The sequence below is a fragment of the Ischnura elegans genome, chromosome 2 (genome assembly GCF_921293095.1).
Source record: "Ischnura elegans chromosome 2, ioIscEleg1.1, whole genome shotgun sequence".
Taxonomy (NCBI): domain Eukaryota; kingdom Metazoa; phylum Arthropoda; class Insecta; order Odonata; family Coenagrionidae; genus Ischnura; species Ischnura elegans.
The window spans coordinates 1266028-1288665 of record NC_060247.1 but is presented as its reverse complement, the minus strand read 5'-3'; the positions used below and the strand labels follow the sequence as shown (position 1 = coordinate 1288665).

The following is a 22638-nucleotide window of genomic DNA, read 5'->3' as shown; positions in this document are numbered from 1 at the left end:
GGATCAGGAATAGTATTCACAAATGTTAAGTTATACAACTATCAAAACATAGCTTTGACACACTCGGCCATCTTGGAATTCTCTCTTTTTTGGTGGTCCCCCTTCCCAGAATTCCTTCCCGTCCACCATAGTCAAATACGCAACTACATATATAACACTTTCATTATTCTAAGCATCAAATTTCAATACATATTGTCAAATATGTACTTTCTTTAAGTCAGCTAGCCAAATCAATTTGGAATCTTTCTTTTAGTTTCTTCTCTATAAGTAACACAAGGGCTGAGTCCCACTGGGTGAGGGTTGAGTCTAATTTGAAAATCTTTTTCCATGTTTTTCTCTTCAGTTTCAGGGTCTGAGGTAGTGTTGGGCATAGTCTCAGAAAAATTACCACCATCTTTTTCTTTCTTTGCCATCCTTGCCAGTGTCTTCTTTATCATTTCACTAAACGTTTGGTCCTCTGTCTCTATGTTGCTAATTCCATGATGTTTTTGTGGTTACTGTTAATTAGAAGACTTGGACCCAAAAGTAACTAATGAATAACAACTTTTAGTGGAACCGAAATAAAAAAGCACACACATATAGACTAAAGAAACGCCTGGTTACAAACAGAAAACTAAAGGTGGCTGGCAGTAAGCATATATGCCACTGGTGGCAGCACCACAAGGTTGCAATCAGGTGCGGTAGTTGGCGCCATGCACCCATGAATGGTGAGGGTTATTTTAAATTCAATAGTACCCCCTAGACTGGACCATTTTAAATATAACAGCACACTCTGTCTCAATAAATCACTAAGTACAAGCTTGGCACACAAATTATTACAACACACTCAGCTACAATCAATAGCTCAGTCCAATCTTGGCACATATTGTCTTAAAAATTATTGGGCTGAGAGGTTTAGTGAATAATCCCCAACTGTTCTTGGGGTGAAAGAAACTCAACATTAATATCACCCTTTTGAAATAACTTGCATTATAAAAAAAACAGAGATGATACACTGTTCCTTTTCACTGATTTCATGCAAAAATCGAGTAAGCCACACAAATTCCTTCGCTCCTTCACTGCCTAGCAGCAATAAACTCTGCTTCAGTTTTTGACAATGCGACTGACCTTTGTAGTTAAGAAATCCAGGATACAACCGTACCACCAGTTAGTGAGACGAATGCATTTGTTGAGCGTCAAGTCATCGCATCACCAGCAAAGTACGGCTTTGGCTTTGGTATAGGGCTTTGAGTGCGTGAGTAGTGGCAAAGGCGAAGTGCTGCAGACTGTCATAAGGATGTGCATGTCTGGGGAATCCATAATATGGCACGCCATCCTCATTGCGGTAAATTGCTGAGAGAGATAGGTTCACAGTGGCTGCAAGGCTCAAATTCTATTTTCCACAGCCGAGCTTGGGAATTATTTCCCCATGAATTATTATTATTGCTGTTTGCCTAATTGCAGGTCTCCAATGTGTGCAATGATGTTTGAAAAATTTTGCGGTATGACTCTTGCATAAGGTAAAATGTGGGGATATTAACTTGTAGTATATGCATATACTTCTAATGTGACAATAAATTTTCTTTATTGCAGAAAACAGGCATTCCAATGGATGTTGCTGCACGACTGCAAATAAATATATTGATGCAACCAATCAAACACGTTAGGTAAGAAAATTATTGTTGATGCAGCAAGGAATGGTGTGAAAGTGGTTATTAGGGAGAATTTTAATTTTTTTATTAGTTATAATTTTATTTTACTAATGATGGGAAAGGGGTGATCAGGGAGAATTAACATCATGACAAGCTATGCAAAGAAGCTTTCGGCTGGATCTGGGATTGTGGGTCAATTAAAAATTTTGACTCGTATTGTGACTTTTATTTGACTGAAATTTAAGAATGTTCTATTTTTCTTAGTGCCTTTGGTAAGGAAATGAGTTTAAAAAATTAAAATTGATTTGAAGACCTCTGTACATATTTTATTGATAATTTCAAAAATTGTAGGTCATGTCAATGTAGAGTGGAGATGGAGGAGGGAAAATGAAATATGAAGGTCTGTCTAAAAGGGGTTTTGTTTGATGTTTGAAGACGATTGTGATAGTTGTGTAAATTGAATTCTGGTATCTATATACTCTCGGAGATACATAGCAGTTACATCATGGAGCACTAGGTGGTGGTTTGCTTGACATATTATTATTTACTTTCCTTTAATACTCCACAAAGCGGGTAAATTTATAATCATTCTCATCCCGAATTTAAGCACTGACGTTCGACCGATAACATCAACCTTTCCATGTTATCCATCAACGATCATTACTAGGCTCAATATATCAATCTTCTTGAACATTCTCCTTTGAGGAGGCCTGCTTGGCAGAAGAAACACCTGGTGTCAGGAGATACTTCTCGGGCACTTATTACCTTTCCACCTTTCCCAACTCCCGTGTGTTTGGCGGTCACTGTCGTAAGCGAGAATCTACCGATTCGATCGATAGATTTTTCTTCCTCATAGGAAAATCTACTAGGATTGGTAGCATATTAATTGCGTAAGCTCGGTTTCGCTGTTAGTAGGGCCCGCCCGACTTGTGACGGTGCGGGATTCCTCTTACCCTCCCTTCCTTTCCTATCCTTCCCCTGGAGACGTCGTCGGGCTCTCATCGCGGCGGCGCCTCCTTTCCTTGCTCCTTCCGTCCTTCCCCTTCTGGGTGCAGAGGAGAAAAGCTAGCGCTTACAGTCCCTGCCCCAGGAGTGTGTCCCCGCGAGCCCGCCCTAGGGTTTCGTTCCCACTGTCGTAAGCGAGAGCTTCACAAACCTGTGTGAGTGAGTGAGTGCGTGTGTCCCACGGGGACATTTGTTCCTTGGAGCAAATCCGCGAGGTGCGTGAGTGAGTTTCGCGTTTGCATAATCTGTTAGTGTTTTGTTTTCGTTCATTACTCTCCTCGATAGCATTGTAACTTCTCACCCCGCTCTGCCCACCAAAGAGTACGGACCTGGGGAATTAATTTTCTTTCATCTGTTTCAAGGCCGTAGTTCGTTCAATTACTTATATCCCGAATTTAAGTTGCTTTTTCCTTCCATACCATCTGACTCACTTGAACCTAGTTTTGTCTCACAGATGATCAGACTTAGAACTCACCTGAATACCGAACAGGGGTATGAATTCAAAGTAACATTTAAACTGTGAGCTATAATATTTCATTCTATGCACGCGAGTAAAGTCTATTATAAAAAGTGCATTGGTTACGTAATATCTCATTTGTTTTTAAATGGGTTGCAGAACATGGGAAAGCATTGGCAATAAAGCAAGTAAGCAACCTCCTTACGAAAATGCTCCCCGATTAACAATCGTTTTCAGTTCACCAATGGCCATTTTGTTATGGGTAAGCCGTAATTAACTGCTTATTCAGTGACTATTTGCTGCAATAGAATTAATGGGTGGATTATGGATTTTATTTCTTGCTACTACAGCATATCAGTAATCTGCTTCAAATGTAGTATTCTCATTACATAAATAGGTCTTTAAAATGTGATACTGAAACACACGCTTGTGTGATGGCAGGGATATGAGGTGAAACTGCATGATGGGGAATTAGTGATATTTTAAATGGCCATAGCCAATGAAGTCATGGTCAAATTAGCAGTGCCGTAAAATCACTTTCCTTTACTTTTTTTTGAAGTGAAATATTACTATGTGTTTTTTATCACAAGTTATTATGTAGCTTTTATTACAATTTTTTTGTTTTGGTTTTGAATGTAAAAAATATAAATTTTGAGGCAACAAAATTGAAAGAAGTGTTATTTGACTAATATTTCTTATGTTAATATTAAAATGACGTTCCAGCGCCATGACACCACTTGGCTATGAAGGAAAAAACAAAAATTGATACAGAGCTCATACTGAACTATAGTGCATTCGCCATGTGCATACACTTAGCGTAATAGATGCAGAGTGGGTCGTGCCCACTGGGACTTCAGGACTGCTCAATGCATTTATGTCATTTATCAATGAAAAAAATGGAATATCCACAGGGAAAAATTTTGTCAGTGTAAGCCATTTGGAACTGTCATGTCTCTGCTTTGTAACCACTGATTTGTGTGTGCTTTCGAACTGCTGTGGAATTGAAACACGGTACACAGCAGTTCATGACGTCATAGCGTCCTACCATGTCATCAACTCAATTGTAACACATGTTGAACTGCTTTGGATTTCCATTGGTAACTGCTATGGAACTAATTTTCAACCTTTGGAACTCATTTGGAATTAACTTTGGAACTGATATGTATCAGTCGGACACCCTTTTGGAACTCATTTGTGCACCATGCAAACTGCTTTGTAGCAGTTCAAGATGGCTGATAAAGATCCCTTGAAATTCATGGCGATAGTTTGGAAAATTTCGGCGAGGCGACGATGGTGAAGTGAAGTGCGGCCGTAATTACGGTCCTATTTAGGGAATAGCCACTATTCCATAAGTAATCCCGATGCAACTACAAAATACTCGAAGGTCTGTAAGCAGTCTCAGTTTCAGCGCAGTGTATAACCACACTTCGAAGGGGGGGGGGTCAATTTGGTGGTCAAGAAAGTCCGGTCTTTCTTGGTTGGCGTGGATCATTCGGTGTTCATTTCTGAGTGAAATGCCTACGTTTTTTAATATTTTTCTTGAAATCCGTCATTTAAAATATCCGAAAATCCGATGCAAATGCGAAAAAAGGCCTTTCCGGGTACCTGAACTTGTCTCAATACCGCGACATTGAAACAGATTTTCGAAGGAGGGATTCATTTTTTGCGAAAAAAAAGTCCTGAAATACGGAACAAAAGATGGAGATAAACCATTTCCCGGAGATCGGAAAGACAATGCGTCGATTGTGCTTGGGGCGAAAATAATTAATATATGTATCAAAGAACGAGAGCATTGACAAAAAATTGCAAAAAATACCGTAAAATTCAACATTTATGTGCGAAATATACTTTGAAAGCATATACTTTGATGTTTTTACGTTAATAATATACTTGGAAAGGCCATTATTACCAACGTTTGCGATGAAGTTGCTATTGAATACCTCAATGTACGCGACCAAGATTCTCGGTACGTAGTGAAGATAAACCGTATCGCATTTCAAAACGGCCCCAAAAATACGATTTAAGCGACAAGGAAAATAGAATAATTATTATTTAACCTCATTCGAGTGAATATTTGGGAGTTCCGTTTCTATTAACTGACTTACGATTATTCCTTAAACCGTTTATGCATTTCTATTGCATATTTATTAAAGAATTTTGGTTTTCTCGACCAAACGAATCAGACTGAACCTGGCCATGGTATGTTGGCGCGTAGAAGACAGTTCCAAAACAAATGATGACGTCTATAAATGGCATGAGTCGTTCAATATTCGAGTCAGTACAAAAACTCTTAAATTACATTTTATTCCTTCACTTCATCAAATCAGAGAACTTATAGGCACTTTATACTGAGGTGAGGATTAAGTGTACGACTGTAATTTCTGTCCATTTTGGTCATCATCTTGAATTGGAAACTACTTCAATTTACCATGTATGACGCTCAAAATCAATGATGGTGAAGAAAACAACGGTGCCCTGCATGGTGTGTGAAGCATCCCTCAGTGACTGGAATGCTGTGCCAGGAGTAGTCTATATCTACAAACCTACCCCTCAAACTGTCTCAAAAGGCATGTGGCAGGGGCTGTTAGGATATCAGCCGTTGACAAAAAAAAATCGCTTACCTATACCAAGTTCTGTCTAGCATTTATTAATATCATTTATCGCTTGGAGAAAAAACTAATTCCTATACCTATCCATTCAAGAAAATACCTCTCTTTTTTAATCAATTTCTGTCGATAATCCGGTAACCCAGAATTTAGTCAAGGGACGTGCAAGACTGGGATAGGCCACACCACACCGTCGCAGCCGACCTGGAGATTCAATGGCACTAGCAAAGCAAAGGCATGTGCAGGAATGTGAAAATGGAACAGCTTTGAGAGGATGCAAGCTCTTCCTTTGGAAGTACCTACTTTAAACCCTTAAGAACAGCTAGCTCATTACTGACATAAGCCTATATTTTCATGTTAAAAATATCTACCATTTTCTCTCACCTTTTACTTTTTTATGCAGTCTCTACAGGCAAACAATCACATGGTATGCTTAAAAAATGATTTGCAAATTTAGAGTATGTATTCATTTCTTTCAGCGCCTTTCAGTATGTTAATGGTAAAAGTTTTCCTCCAAATCTACCGTCGTATCTTGCCTGAATTTGCCTGACCAACAATCGAGTGTCTCTCACATCTGTTTGCAGCATGTACGAGGGTGTGCCGATGGCTTTCTTCCCCATGATCTGGTTTGAGCAGACAGCCACAATGACTGACGAAATGGCCTCTTCGCTGCGCCTGCTTCTCGGCGTGGCCAAGTGGGGCGCTCCTCTATGCGCCGCTACCCTCGTTGTCCCGGGTCTTGCACTGCTGGTTCTTGCAGCCCGTGCCTGCTCGTCAGCTCGTAGTCACCAAACACTGTGAGTCATGGCTTCTGTTATCTTCAAAGCCAGAGAATGAGTTGTGACCCAGATAGCATGTTAAACTAGCTGAAAACTTGCCACAAGTTTGTCATAGCAAAGTTGCAAGTTTGCTGCAAGATTGTCATGACAAGCCTGCAGACTTGCTGCTAGGTTGACTCAAACCTCCTTGTTACGCTTTTTATAACTTGCTGCGAACTCGTCACGTCAAAGTTGCTGCAAACGTCTTGTGTCATACCTGCAGTTCACTTGTGGTGTGGTACCTGCTGCAAGTGTATTACCTGCTGCAAACTTGTGGTGTCATACCTGCAGGGTCATATCCCGCTGGACCCGCACGTGCCATATTACTCCTGGAGTAAACACAGGTTTCTCATCATGTGCAGAGAAAACAAGATTAACACCCATTATTTATATGACACTTGATCAGGAAAAAAGTCTTAAATTGACTTCCACTGTAATAATGACCGGGAATAACCTCATTATAAGCCTGAAAAAGTTCTCTAGCCAATTAAATCTTTTCCTCAAGTCATTCTTCTTTATTGCACGTAAGTGGGCAGATAAATGTAGTGCTAAAATTATGTAATAAAATGACGTTCAACTAATAAATAAAAAATATTGAATTGATCCCATTCATTATTTACATGCTAAGGGCTCTAAAATGAAATTGGGATCTGAGCTAAAAACATTTGATCTGGGCTGAAGAAATTGGGATCTGGGCTAAAAAAAATCGGGATCATGGCTCAAATAAATTGTGATATGGCCTTAAAAAAAACTTGGCATCTGGTTCAAAAATTGAGATCTGGGCTAAAATTTGTATGTAGGCCGTAAATTGTGATATTGGCTAAAAAAATGACATATGGGCTAAAGATATTAAGATCTGGGCAAATAATTGGGATATGGGCCAAGCAAATTGGGATCGGGGCTAAAATAAAATTGGGATATGGGGTAAAAAAATACTTGAGAACTAGGCTAAAATAAATTGGGATCATTGCCAAAAAATGGGATCTAGGCTAAAAAATTGGATGTGTGGAAGTTGTGTAGGTTCGAAGATTTTCGTGGCGTTGATCAAATGATCCCTGCATACTCTTAATTTAATAATTAATAATAATTAATAATAAAGGGGCAAATAAAAAGAATAATTGCATGAAATAAGGAAAAATCCAATGAATTGTTCATCGTAAAACTACAAAAATTTCATTTTAACACGAGAAAATCTTCATACCTTCTATGGTATATCACAAATTAACACTAATCCAGTACATTTTGTCCAAGTCATATAAACGCAAAGTTGTTTGAAATAACACGCTAATGGTATAAAAATGCAAACATTAACTCTTCCATATAGTTAGCATAAAGTAGGTGTGTCACACAACTTCACAATCACAACACTCGACGCGATGATTCCTTCCGTGACATCCCTGCAATCTCCGTGTTTTTCTCAACGAATGTATTTTAAATAGACCAATACGTGAGTTAAAGCGATTAAATGCTTTTTGATTAAATAATTACCCTCACGGAAGTTGTTGACTTTCAGCGAACAATGAGGCAAACGATGCAAAAAAGCATTGTTACAATGCTAATAAAAATAATTTCTTCACTGCTAATCGCAAGAATAAAATTATAATAGGCGTAGGTGAACAATTATGTACCAGACAAAGTCCTCTTCAAAACAGTTATACTTGAAAATTCCGTTACATTAAGCATCAAATGCTGCCGATAGTCTTCTATCAACGACCGTTGAATCCTTGATCATAAAGACTTTTTTACTTAGGCTAGAAAAAATCCGATAGTAAGTACAGCAAAATCTCCGACTTCACACCCCCAAATTCACTCCCGGAAGCCACATCGCACCATTGGGATTCAGAAATTGTGTTCGCATGGATTTGAACTGCTTCTCCCTTGCTGCACATGAGCTCTACTGGCACTGAACTGGACGGTAGGCTCAAAGGCCAGGCCAACTTAATAACTCCACTGAATCTCTCTTGCCGCATGTCTTTACTGCCCTCATGGATTTGAACTGCTTCTCCCTTGCTGCGCGTGTGCTACGCATCGTTAGTGTTGCCAATATACGGAACCCATCTACCAGACATATACGCGACCCCTGTTTTCAGCGGCAATGTATTTTTTTAAATTTAGCTTTTGGCAACTCGTATATCTTTTCCCGCGCGTCAAGGTGTCGGTTGTCGTTATTTCTCTCAAGTTGCTAGGAGCGAAAGACGAGTGGTGAGCGTGGGTTTTGGCATGCAAAGATTGATGGCATAAATATTTGCCCGGTACTTCGACGGTTGTTAACGGCAAGAATTAATCGAAATTAAGGTGAAGAGGAGAACGAGGTCGGTGGTCGTGACTGCAGTCAAAATTGGAGGTAAGCGCTTTAACTTCTCTGATGGCATGTTTATTCCTTCCATGTTTAGCCATGGGAACGTTGACATTGAATTCGTGTTTTAATCCAGGCACGTTTAAGGATTTCGAGCTTCTTTTTCGGGGTTCATGCAGCCAATAACGAATTCTTCTTTCAACGCCATAGCGACTGCCGTCCACTTTTCCTGCCTCATGTATACCCCGGACGAGCAGGAGAATACACCGACCGGTCATCAATGCCGCGCCGTCCGTTAGTCATCCTGCGGAGGACTTTACGGACTCTATGAGCTCGAGCGTAGGCATGGGCGGTACTTAAAAAAGTACTGGTATTTTTACAATGAGTGTTAAAAAGCAATAAAAGTACCCCGGTAGGACCACCGAAAAATTACCAGTAGACCGGTATTCTGGTAAATAATTAAATATATTAATAAGCTGAAAATAAACAAATTCGGCAAATTAGAATACCAGGTAGAGAGAATACACTTCGTAGCACGACATATCCTAATAGAGAATAGTATACAAGTGTTATTATTATTATCAGCTTTATGTGGAGGAATTTTACTTGCTTGTTAATAGTAACTTCAGCACTCCAGTATTAATCGTCGGTCGTTGCTATTAAAAGCAATAAGCAGACTTTATTGCAGCAAATATCGGCCCAAGCACAATTCATCTTTGAGATTGGGAACGGCTGCTACGTCCCTTCTCCCTGGATCCGCCCATGACCACCGCGAGCACTCTTTGAGATACGAATAAAATCGAACTATTTGTAATGAAGTAGAAAACAACCATGTTCCTTTTTTCGTCACATTTAATCACCTTTTATGTCTCTTATCATGATGTATTCCATCACAGAATCTTAAGATTTCAAGTGTCATATTGCCATTTCGTTAGACATGCTGGAAAAGAGGGAAATGACCTTAAAATATTCTGGGGAAACGAAATATAACGAGTAGTTTGCCGTGGGAATTTGAGAATCCTCATTACTGTCGATAATAATTCCCCTATTTGAACTTCCAAGGCCGTCATAATACTTGACCACTGCGTACTTAAGTTATATCTTCAATTAATTTGATCGCATCGTCTAGAGAGATTTTTGAATAACATATGTGGTGTACATATTTAATAATGGAAATTATGGTTATTATAAATATTATATTATTGAGAGACATAGGTGAGGAATATAATCAGGTTTTTGTTACTAGAATGAATAAGAAATGAAAAACTGTTCCTAATAAATATAATTATGTCGCTTCGGCTCAGAGTTATCATTTTCATGGTTGTACAAATATTGTGAATTCAACTCGCAAGGAAACTATCATTTATGTGAAATGATAAACCAACGGCAATAATATATCTACCGACCTTTATCAAATTTGCTTATTAAATATGGACTAGATACTTAGTTCCCATTCTGGAAAATTACTGTACAAGTTGTATTTCATTCAGCTTATAAAATTTCTGATCGATACTTCAAAGTGGGCATGGAGTATAGGGTAGTTTCCTTCTTCAAAGAAAACGAAAGGCATTGATTGCGATTCGTTACCCACCATTACTGTATTCATAATATACAAATTATTTCGTTTTAGAAATACCGGTTTAGACGAATGGCAATGGTCCATTTTCATCCTCATTTGAAAAGGGGCAGATTGGCGCCCATGCGATGCCACTCCACGTGACGTCACAGGGACCTAGTTTCTCTACGAGAAGATAGGAGTTATACATCGTCAGAGGTTATCAATGCATGCATGAGGCGCAGAGCTCAGGAAAACATGTCTTAATAATCACCAATTAAAACTGGCTAAGGTCGGAAAGTTTTCTTCATTTGATAAGGTATTAATAATCCTTATTTAAGCCAAGCGCTACCAGCCAGCAGGGTACTCAGCTACCCACTAGCAGCCTGCGTCGTATCAGCGCTAAGCCTCGCCTCAAGGTCACCTCACAGGGCGGCAGCGGGAACCAGAAATACGTCACACGGAGAGATTTCCCGGCATTCATACTTGCGCGTCGCGTTTTCGCGCGCTTGAAAATTTTCACTTTTCATTTTATCGCGAAAAATAGATATCGTCATTTAAAAATCTAAAAGCGTGAAATACGTACTCCAGGAGTAATAATCTTTCGATTTAGGCAATAAAAAAATAATAGGAAACCTCCCTATTTCATCTACATCTACATAATACCCCGCAAGCCGCCTAAAAGGTGTGTGGCAGGGGGTGTTAGGACACCAGCTTACATTCATAGAGAAAAAAATCTTAATCGTGTAATCAAATCCTCATGAATCCGTTAATTATTCCGTTTTTTTTAGTTGTTCAGTAAGTTTAACGTCGCCTGAAATTTTATCAACACTCAATTGTTTTAGAAGTAAGTGGATGAATAAAACGCTGTCGAAGTACCGGCCATAGTAGTACCAGTATTTTTGGTACCGATACGGTAGTACCGCTTTTAAATACTGGCCGGTACAACCGGAGTAGGAAAAAAATTGTGCTCGGTACTACCGAATACCGGTATTTTTTGCCCATTCCTACTTGAGCGGGCTTTCGAAGAAATAGGGAATGCGGGTGGGTATCGCTATAGTGCAACGTATGTTTACTGCTTATAATTTTTGCTGCTTACTACTACTGCTGATAGATTTGGAAGTTTGCGTGGTTTTCGTTTGGAGTTCACACATAGCCTAAGTAACGAGTCATCGCTTCGCTTTTCACTGAACTATGATACAAAGCGCATGCTTCCTCAGTGATAATTTAAGTTTTGCTTTCTATAATTTGAATCCCTAATAAAAATAAACTCCGCCATGGTGGGTAAAGGAAGGGTAGTAGCCTTCATGGTGGGTAGTTACCCTTGCACAACCCACGCCCTACCCACCATTAAGGGTAAGGGAAGAATAGAAAAATCCTTCGTCTACCCTTCCTAGGAACTCCTTTCCTTACCATCCGTCTACCCTTCATCTACCCACCATTAAGGGTAAAGGAAGGATAGAAAAATCCTTCGAGAACCCTTCGTTAGGACTTAGCATTTATTGCTGAGGAAAACATATCCTGAAAGTGTCTCCTCAGCTACTTTCACCTGCTAAAGAGTATTGAGTTCTGTACAAGAACGTAAGCAGTCTTTGAAAGCAAAGATAGACGGGCAGCACAACTAATCTTTAAAATTCTCCTAAGGAAAGCAATAATATACATATTCAGTGGCGTAGCCATGGGTGGGGTCCCGGGGGGTCCGGACCCTCTGCCCCCCTTAAATATAAAAACACAATCATTTTCCTTCATAAAAGAAAACAAAATATTGAAAAATAATGAATTTTAAAAAAATTCTTTAACTATTGAAGTTTTTTTGATTATGAAAAGTGTTTGAATTAGTTTAAAACCCATTACTTAGTATCCTGTTCTTCAAAAATTTCCACCCCTGGTTTTGGACCTCCCTCCCCGAACGAAATTCCTGGCTACGCCACTGTACACAATAGTTTCTATAATTGTGTGAAAGAAGCTCATTTAGAAGTTCTTTCATTCATATTTTTAGGATGTAACCTATTTGTGTGGCTGACACTGAGACATCCCGAGAGTGATGTTCGGTATTTGAATGCCGATCTTATTTTCTGAAATGAAATAGGTATGGTAGAAAAAAGTCACAGCTTTCTTCCACATAGGCCCGGGTGCGAATCTCATCTTAAGATTTTGTAGTATAAGTCCCGTAAAGAAGCACTACCTCACAAGTACCTCGATAGCCGAGGTTGTTTAGGCGCTACTTCACAATCCTCCAATGCGTAAAATCTGGGTTCAAGACCATGTGAAGGCTCATTTTATTTCTGTCTTATAATTTTAGAAATTATTGTTACAACTAATCCCCATTCCTTTAATTTAGTTGCGTAGCGATGTATTAAATTTTTACATTAATTTATGGATGTTTAGTTTTTATATTAGTCCTACCCTTCCCCTACCCTTCATTGAGGCTGGCCCAACCCTTCCCCTACACTCCAGGATGGAGAGGGCCTACCCACCAATGTTCTAAAATACCCTTCGTCTACCCTTGCTGAAGGGTATAGGAAGGGTACACCTATCCTTCCCTTACCCTCATTGGAGGGTACACCTCTAAACAATGGAGGAGTTTATTTTTATCAGGTATGCTTCACATTTATGCATCATGTAACTAATAAGCCAAGTAAAGGAGAATTTTTTTATGCGCAACTTTGCTAATTTGATTTTGAGTTAAGTCGTTTGAGACTCTCATCAGTCATGTTTCTTCTCTATTGCAGGACTAACTTTCATGACTTATTTCATTTAGAATATTTTTGTATTTGCTTTAAACACTTATTAATTTATTGATGTATTTTCATGTTCTAATAAATTGTGTCTTGAAAAATGTTGTGGTCATTGCGGTTATAACTATTGTTTATCGCAATCACCTGTACACCCTTTATCTTTTATCATGCATGCAAAATTGTGGGAGAAACCTGCTATGTGATCATCCTCTGTTGGCTGGGTTGCGCAAGTTGTTAAGTTACTGTGTTTCATATGATTTGATAAGGGAATTTTATTGGATTGGGTAGGGGAATTGTATTCAGCCAAACAAGGGAGTTTCAGCCTGGCATACAAGGGAGTTTCAGCCTAGCTATCCAATGGAGTTTCAGTCTAGCTGGCCAAGGGAGTTTCAGTCTAGCTGGTAACCAAGGGAGTTTCAGTCTAGTTAGTAGCCAAGGGAGTTTCAGTGTAGCTAGCCAAGGGAGTTTCAGTTTAGTCGGCCAGGGGAGTTTCATTGGAGTAGCTGGAGTTCTTAATTGCCCTGCAACTGCACTGCCATCCCTCTATCAAACTCCACTGTTTTGTTTCAATTTCAATGCAGTTTCAGCATAGAAGCAAGGGAGTGAGTTTCAAGGTTGTTTCAGCCCAGTTTCAGTCAAGTTTCAACGGAGAAATATTTACTTGAGCCACCACTGCCATGCACAGTATCAACCCACTCGACCACGGCCTGGCGTGTATCAGGAGGTTTATGGTATACTTATAAAAAATACCACTTTAAGGTTTGCAATGGATGGGAAACGTTTGCTGTGAAAGAAATGGAGGTGGCAGCCAAGACGGAAGCATCAAATGCAATAATGAATGGGAACGTGGACGCAGATGGTGTACCTCTCATTACAGAGATTGCTGTTGGGAGCTGGTGTAAGAGGTCTTTCCACAGCAACATTGTCATTGGCTGGAGTGGTAAGTATTCATTGTTGGAAGCCATAAAATGTGTTAACCTAAGACATTTGGAAACTAAAATGATCAATGCATGGACCTTTCCTCAATTTCTGATTCTTCGTCATTTAATATATTTCTTAAGCGGAAGCAATAAATCATAAATTTCATTTAAAAGAATTTTCTCTAATTTTACCATGTATTACTCATGTTTTTTAAGTATTTAAACCTAGAGTCAGCGAGAAATCGCTCATACAATATAATCCGTCCTATAATATGGGCAGAATCAGCAGAATAACAATAATTTCATAATAGGGTTGTTTCCTATTATTTTTTTAATGCCTAAATCGAAAGAACAAAACTCCTGGAGTATGTATTTCACGCTTTTAGATTTTTTAATGACGATATCTATTTTTCACGATTAAATGAAAAGTGAAAATTTTCAAGCTCGCAAAAAAGGCGGGTAAGTATGAATGCCGGGAAAACTCCCGTGTGACATCGTTCTGGTTCCCGCTGCCACAAATGAGGTGACCTTGGGGCGAGGCTCTGAGCGCTGATACGACGCAGGATGCTAGCTGGTAGCGCTAGGCTTAAATAAGGATTATTAATACCTTATCAAACAAAGAAAACTTTCCAACCTTAGTCAGTTTTAATAGGTGATTATTAAGACATGTTTCCCTGACCTCTGTGCTTCATGCATGCATTGGAAACCTCAGACGATGTGTAACTCCTATCTACTCGTATCTAAACTAGGTCCCTGTGATGTCACGTGGAGTGGCATCGCATGGGCGCCAATCTGGCCTTTTTCAAATGAGGATAAAATTGACCCTAACCTTTCCTCTAAACCGGTATTTCTAAAACAAAATAATTTGTATATTATGAATACACTAATGGTGGGTAACGAATCGCAATCAATGCCTTTCGTTTTCTTTGATGAAGGAAACTGCCCTATTGCTTGGGGTTTTCTTTCTTGGGTTATTGGTCACAAATTAAAATGCTGTGCCTTGCCAATGTTACGCAATATTTTTATAGCTTTATCTTCAGAGGCTGATGCACAAATGAATAAAGATGAAGCTATGAACATGAGGCGAAAAGTTGCCCAGGCGTAGTATTTAATTTTGAGACCAAAGCCTCAAGAAAGGAAAAATGCAGGGTGGTATCCAAAAGTAGTAGGACTGATTTAAAAAAAATTAATTTATTGAACATTTTGATACATCGACTCAATACTCTTCAAAATAGGCCCCATGGACATCCACACACTTCTGGTAGCGAGTCTTCCAAGTCGTGAAGGCCTTCCGGAAGTCGTTCTATGGGATGCTGTTCAGCGCCCTCGTCGTCGCCGCTTGGACCGCTTCCACCATGTCGAAGCGATGCTCCTTCAGCTGCCTCTTGATCTTGGGGAACAGGAAGAAGTTCGGTGGTGTTCCATCAGGACTGTAGAGGGGGATGAGGCTACGTGGAAATGCCGAATTCGGCCAGGAGATCCCCCACAATCCACGCGCCGTGGCACGGTGCATTGTCGTGGTGGAGCTTCCAATGCCCCACCCGGTCTGGTCGCACGCGTGTGATCCGATTTTGCAGCACTTCCATGTAAAATCTTGCATTTACAGAATGTCCAGGAGGTACAAACTCCTTATGGACAATACCATGACGGTCAAAAAATGCAATCAACATGGATTCACTTTCGATTTCGAGGTTGACGGACGCCCGGCTCGTTGGTCATCCTCGATGAGCTCCCTGCCATCCCGAAACAACTTGTGCCACTCAAATATCGAGGAACGGCTAATGGTATCCTCCTTGTAGGCCTGCGTAAGCATTGTTGCCAATTTTCCAAGTATGTAGCAAAACTTGATGGCGTACCCCTGATCTAAAGTTTGCTCCATCGCAACTAACGACGAGGCGTCAAAACAGGAGGTCACGAAAACAGTAGTCCACACTCAACGAATGCACGCCGGCGACTGCCACACGTTGACGCTTCTTCCCAAGGCTCCCCCCCCACAACATTCAGACTTGCAGACCCCCCTCAATCTTTCCGCCCGCGCGGAAAAAAAACAGTCCCACTACTTCTGGATACCACCCTGTATATGCTACAGTTGCCAAGAAAACTAATTATTTTCAGGAATAATTTCATCCAAGTTCAATTGCATCATTTAGTAGGTATATCTGTTTCTGTCATATAGATTAATCAATGAAGATGCTCTCCCTAAAGTATGCTTTGATGAAATTAGTTTTTTTTTATTTATTCTTAGGAATTTGTTGAGCTAGGAGTTAACATAAGGACCATTAACCTCCCTATGTAACTAAATTTATATTTATTCCGTATAATAATTCCTGTAATAGTAAACTTATTTTCCATAAAAATTGTCGGTAACCGGCGTAGGTAGAGTTTATTATAAGTGCATGAGCAAAATAAAGTTTAAAATTTAGGAAGGAATTAGTGCAAATACATGCATAAGATTATGGATTATTATTTATACAGAAAACAGAATGATAAGTGTAATTTGCGTGCCAAATTTTTTAAATTGCTTTTTCTGTTAAAAATTTGTGTGGTTCATGCACGTAGAGGCAGTAAACATTTTAGAATATAGTTCACTCTTTCACCCCCGTACGTAACAGTAAAAAATCATTTTTATTCATTTCAGGGCTCTATCGTCGGATACCACACCAAAAAGGTTCTCTTCATTGCCATGAAGAACAAATACTGCACAACTTGCGCTACTGGAGCTCAAATCAGAGCTCTTCCATTATGGAGGCTGCAGCCATTGTTGAGGGGTTTTGTAAGAGTTAAGAATTTTATGGTGTAAGATATGTGCGACTCATTGCATATGGCGACTCCAGCGTTTACAAAAAGGTCCTGGATGCGAGACCCTACAAGCTATTGTCAGTGGAGAAGGTTGAAAGCCGTAATAGCTTGCTCAGAAACTACTGTAACAATATAAGGGAACTTGTGATAACATGTAGCAAAGGAATCTGTGACAGAGTTGAGAGGAAATTGTTGGCAGAAAATATTTTACACTTTAGAATTGCAGTGACAAAAGCTGTCGAGTTCCAAAAATCTGAAGATATACCCTTGCCTAAAAAACTCAACTACTCAAGAGGGATATCCTTTATAATCCAAGCCACATTTTTGGAGAGCATGAGAAATGGAAAGAAATCACTACATTCCAAAATTGAAAAGAAGTGAAGTGTATGAAAAATTGATGTGTATTGTAAAAAAATAAGTTATCATAGTCAAAGCCTTATTTATGATGTGGGTAATAATCCAGTAGAACATTACAATGCTGTTATAGCAAAATTCATAGGTGGAAAGAGAGTCAATTATGCCCTCTCCCTTTCATACAAGGGAAGATGTGATGGAGCAGTAGTCACTTTTAACTCTGGCAAACCATTGCGCATGCTTCATAAAAATGTATGCAATTTAAGTCCAGGATACCACTGCAAAAAATCCCTTCTAAGAAAAAGCGAAAAGGCACTTTCAGCATCAATCAGAAGGAAAGGTGTGCCAAGATCGAAGAGAAACATATTCAGACGTCTGGGAAAAATCGTGACCCTGTTTACGGCCCCTTTTCCGAAAGACCAGACATGCCAAATCAGCAATTTGAAGATGAGTGTTGGCTTTTCCTCAAATCCCTCCAAAGGAGCAAAAAAGAAATAGAGGTAATGGAAAGGCAAACAGTGGGGCAAGGGAAAAATATTCATTGGGTCACAATGCAGCAGAAGATGCTCACTGCTTCCAATTTTGGCCGCGTATGTAAAATGCGTCCACACACTGGCTGTGAAAACTTTATAAAATCAGTCATATACAGCAATTTTGACACTCCTCACTTGGAATATGGAAGGATAAATGTGGAAAAAGCTCACACAGCATAGGAATTAAAGGAAAGTATTTGCATTCAACCATGCAGGCGGTACGTTGACAAAGAATTTCTTTTCCTTGGAAGTACTCCCTATGGAATTGTTGGTGATCATGGAATAGTTGAAATAAAGTGCCGGGCAGCAGAGGTGACGGTAGAAGAGGCAGTCCACAAAGAAAAAGTAAACTTCTGGATGAAGAATGACAAAATGAAGATTAACCAGAAGCACAATTACTTCTTTCAAATTCAGGGCCAGCCTCACATCCCTCAGCAAGATTTTTGTATCTTTGCCGTATGGACCAAATGTGATTTAAAAGTCGAGAGAATCAAAAAGGATGACGATTTTTGGAGAAAATTTATGGTGGAAAAATTGATAAAACTGAAAAAATTCTACACTGAGTACAGATATGCTTCCCAAAATTGTTGATCCGAGATTCTCCTGATCAATGCCGATTCAGAATCATCCTGGAATTTTGGCAGCTCAAGAGAGGAGATATTCAGTGGGCAGACAAAAGAGAGGGGGGGCAGGATAGGGAAGGGCAATTGCCTAGTGAAAAAGCTAAAAATAAATAATTTAAAAACTGATATTGCATACTCTTTTCTTTAACTCTGGTACAGTATCTCAACAATTACCAGGAAACTACTACCCTATCCCCATCCAGAAACACTCCATGCAGAAAAGTAACCAGAAACTGTAAATTACTTCGAACGAAAAGACCAGCGAGTGAAACAGGATTTCATCAGGACTTTTCAAAGTCTGTTAGGGCAGCATTTTCATTGCCATTTGTGTGGCATATCCGATATAGACAGAAATTGAAGTTGTATCTTATATTCAAGCCAGCATTAATTTGTAATTCTCATTGATATTATGTATTGATTTTGCTGCAATATTTACCTTGTCACCAAGGTTTTTCCAGACACTACAGTTGATGCAACTTCACTACGAAAGCTTTTCTGATTCATTACGTCTGAATAAGTAAGTATGATCAAAATGCAAATTCAATAGGGAAATAGAACATTATTTTTATGCTACAAAAATGATAACATTTTTTGTTCCCAAGCCTCTTTTCTGTGGTTTTATTTAGGTATGTCAGATACACAGTGTGTGAGCAATCTGGCCCGAAGCAGCATAAAATGTGTGCGTGGGGCTGAGGGTTACGAGGACACCTTTCAGCAAATGTGGATTTATTTCCCCCTTTGACTTCTGAGGAAGTGCATTGCAAATTGCATTCTGCTTCCACCCACTCTCAGCTTTCCATGAATACAGAGAAGAAAACTCAAAGTGACAGCCATGCCGAAAGCAAAAGGGCTCGGATGAGAAAGGGTGACTGACCCTCGGATGAGAAACGGTACTGTCAGGGAGCCAAGGCTGCATACCCACAAGGGAATCATAACTAGGGGGAGGGGGGGGGGCAAACCAAGTTGTGACATTAGTTCATGAGATTATTTCCTTGAAAAATAGTTTTATTTTAGTCAAATATCTTATACTAATTCACATAATTTTTCGTGGGTTTAAATAAAATTTGTTGAATACTTTCATTCAGGACAGAATTTGCTTTAAGACTTTTGCGATTCTTGCTTCTATGGGGGGGGCAGCTGCCCCCCTGTCCCTCGCTGGGTACGCCCATGGCACACACCCAAGGGTGCCAGTGAATTCCCCTTGGCAGCAGGAGAAAGTAAGAGGAGGAGGGGGGGCGAGAGGTTGCAGTTGCCATTCCAATTTCATTTTTTTTCATTTCCATTGCCAATGACATTATCTTAGGTCTTGCCAACCAGAAAGCAATTATTGGGATTTTTTATGATTTAACAAAGGCATTTGATACTGTTAACCATTGCATATTGTACAGTAAACTTATCCAAATCGGAATTAATGGCAATGCTTTAGCCTGGATAAAATCCTATTTAACTAATCGTAAGCAGGTAGTGCAATTAAACACTAATTGTAATGGTGATGTTAATCAGAACTACTCAGATGTCCTTATTTCAAATTGTGGAGTGCCCCAAGGATCTATTCTAGGGCCACTATTATTCATCATTTTTATTAACGACTTACCATCTCATTTGCATCAGAGTAAAGTCATTTTATATGCTGATGATGCTACTACTCTGAGTTTTGGTAATAAGACAGGGGAGGTGATTGATATGGCACGCTCATCAGTAGCACAGATGATTGACTGGTGTAAAAGTAATAACTTAAAATTGAATGGAAATAAAACATGTTTTTTAAATTTCCATCACAAAATTAGTCCTCCAGAAACGAGTCCTCTACTTAAGACTAATTCATCAACAGCCATTCAGCAGTCTAGCTCTACAAATTTTTTAGGGTTGAAATTAACTGAAAACCTTGATTGGCAATATCATATTGAGGATTTAGTTAGCAAAATGGCAACGGGAATATATATGATTCGCAAATTGGCTCCAACTACTTCATTAGAAATACTGAAATTGATATATTATGCCAAAATTCATTCTCACTTGGCTTATTGTGTAGTTTTATGGGGAAACACAAGTGCTGCTGCTAGAGCATTCTCTATGCAAAAAAGAGCCTTGAAAGTTATGGCAAATGTGTCCATCAGGTCTCCTGGAAAGCCATTATTTCTAAAATATAAAATAATGACACTACCAAGTATGTACATTTTTTACTGTGCATTATTTGTAAAAAAGAACCCTACCTTATTTTTACCAAACTCCTCGGTTCATGCCTATCTGACCCGTGGGAGTGAAAATATACATATTTTACAACAATTATGTGCCAAAAGAGGTCCACATCACTCTGCCTCGCTTATTTTTAACAAATTGCCTACGAGTATAAAACATATTTCAAATATTAATGTTTTTAAGACAGAATTAAAAAATTTTTTACAGCCTAAGGGTAATTATAATGTAAATGAATTCTTGTCTGATAGTTCATGACAACATGTATGTTTTGATGTTCTATGTCACATGTTCTATGTCTGTTCTATGTCTCCCTGACAATGTTCTATGTCACCTGTTTGACCCATGGAACAATAAAGATATTATTATTATTATTATTATTATTATTCCCTCAGAGATAGAGAGCACACTGTAGATAATACGTAAACCCTAGTGAAAAACACCGAGGCAAGGACGGAAAGTCTCAGACGACTCTACCGGCTGACAAGGGAACTATCTCCAAACTCAGACAGCCTCGAAGGAGGAGAAAAATTTATGTCCCATGTCCTCTTAAGACGTTCTGCAATGAGTAAATATTTGCCATGTCGTAGTGATATGCTTTATATTACACCAAGTTTTGGCGGCATGAAATTAATTAATTCTTAATTGTCATAAGAATTGCAATAAGTTTTGAGGTACTAGGTGCATGTTACTCATATTTTCAGATTAATTTTATGTTAACAAGTTGTACTATGAATCAAAATTTAGCATGTTTAGGAATGGAATATTGGGCGTGTTATCTATTCTCAGGTAAAACTGCTCCTGTCTTTCCTGAGGCATATTCATTTATGGATAAATTGGAATTACTACATGTTTTGATAATTTTCAAAGAAAATTGCTGTTTTAATCACATATCGTTTGCCACAGGGAAATGAAGATTCATTCGCTCTCGGATGCCACCCGTATAATGCAGCCCCTTGTTGCCACTGACAAAAGAGCCAAAGCGGCTTTAGTGTCATCACCGTCTCAGAGGCGAGCCCCCTGCGCAGTTCAGGAAGATGACGACACTGATGAGTTCAACTCCAGAGTTCAACACTGATGAGTTCAACTCCCTATGCAACGAGTTGGATTGTGTCCCTTATCCACGGTTTCGTAGGAGAACAAATTGCATACTGTCACATGCTACTCACGGAAGTGGAATTTATGACATTGAAGAAGTCAAAGAATGGTAGTGGGATACAATGTTAGCTTTGAAAAAAAAGGCAAGAGGTTCTGTGATTGATATCTAGTGAAGCCTTTGATGGAATTTGATTGGAAAATGAATGACAAAACTGCCACACATTTATTGTATGTTAAGTCTCAAAGTGGTTATATTTTTTGCAATTTTGTATTCTTTCATATGTGACAGGGTTCTCCACTTTTAGAAACAGCCAAGCAAATAGTTGTAAATTATGTAGTCTCAATTCATCATGGCTCAAAGTTTGAAGTCCTGGGAGGCTGTTATAGGCTTAATTTAGTATGTACCAGAAAAAACAAAATATTAATTATCTGCAAAAATGGGAGGCCATGTCGAAAATTAACCATGGCATCAGTTGATGCTGTAAAGCCGCTTTTACAGAAACCCTTTTCAGTTCATGACAAAATGCCAAACTTAAAGGTGGAGAATATCCCATGGATGCCATAAAAGTTGCTGATCACCAAATGGTAAATGTGCCTCCATAGATAACTCGGCTACATAGTTTCTAATTTTATGATATTTATAAAAAAAACGAAAAGAATTAAGTTAGAAATGCAATGGCTGTTTGTATATTTCTTCAGGAATTTTCAATATTATAATAATCCTGGGTGTTTTGTCATATTTAAGTGAAATAAATCTTTCTAGCGTATTTAATTCTTTTCCTTAGCAATACTCCAAAGATTTTGTGATAATATAAGGAAATTTATTTTCTGACTATTCTAAACAAATTATGGTGGTCCAGAAAAATCAATATTATATAAGCATGCTAAATGCATAAAATTGAATATTTAAAACATACTGTTGTAAACACTTCAAGTTTCAAGTACCATCAAGCATGACATGAACCTTTCATGTCATGCTTGATGGTAGAGTGTAGTTTAATTTTATTGA

At 38.9% G+C, this 22638-nt stretch overlaps 1 protein-coding gene across 4 annotated transcripts in view; it reads left to right on the top strand.

Annotated features, from left to right (window-relative positions):
- LOC124153321 (protein peste-like) overlaps positions 1–22396 on the top strand; it is a 172572-nt gene extending 150176 nt beyond the window's left edge. For 3 of the 4 annotated variants that reach the window (XM_046526414.1, XM_046526415.1, XM_046526416.1), the window contains 3 exons: positions 1573–1646; positions 6284–6496; positions 21438–22396. In XM_046526414.1, coding sequence (XP_046382370.1) covers positions 1573–1646; positions 6284–6496; positions 21438–21609 — 459 coding nt within the window. In that variant the 3' untranslated portion in view covers positions 21610–22396. Of the gene's footprint in view, positions 1–1572; positions 1647–6283; positions 6497–13865; positions 14047–16664; positions 17707–21437 lie in introns of those variants that run through there. The other variant, XR_006863619.1, reaches the window with a different exon arrangement.
- The last annotated feature ends 242 nt before the right edge of the window (positions 22397–22638 follow it).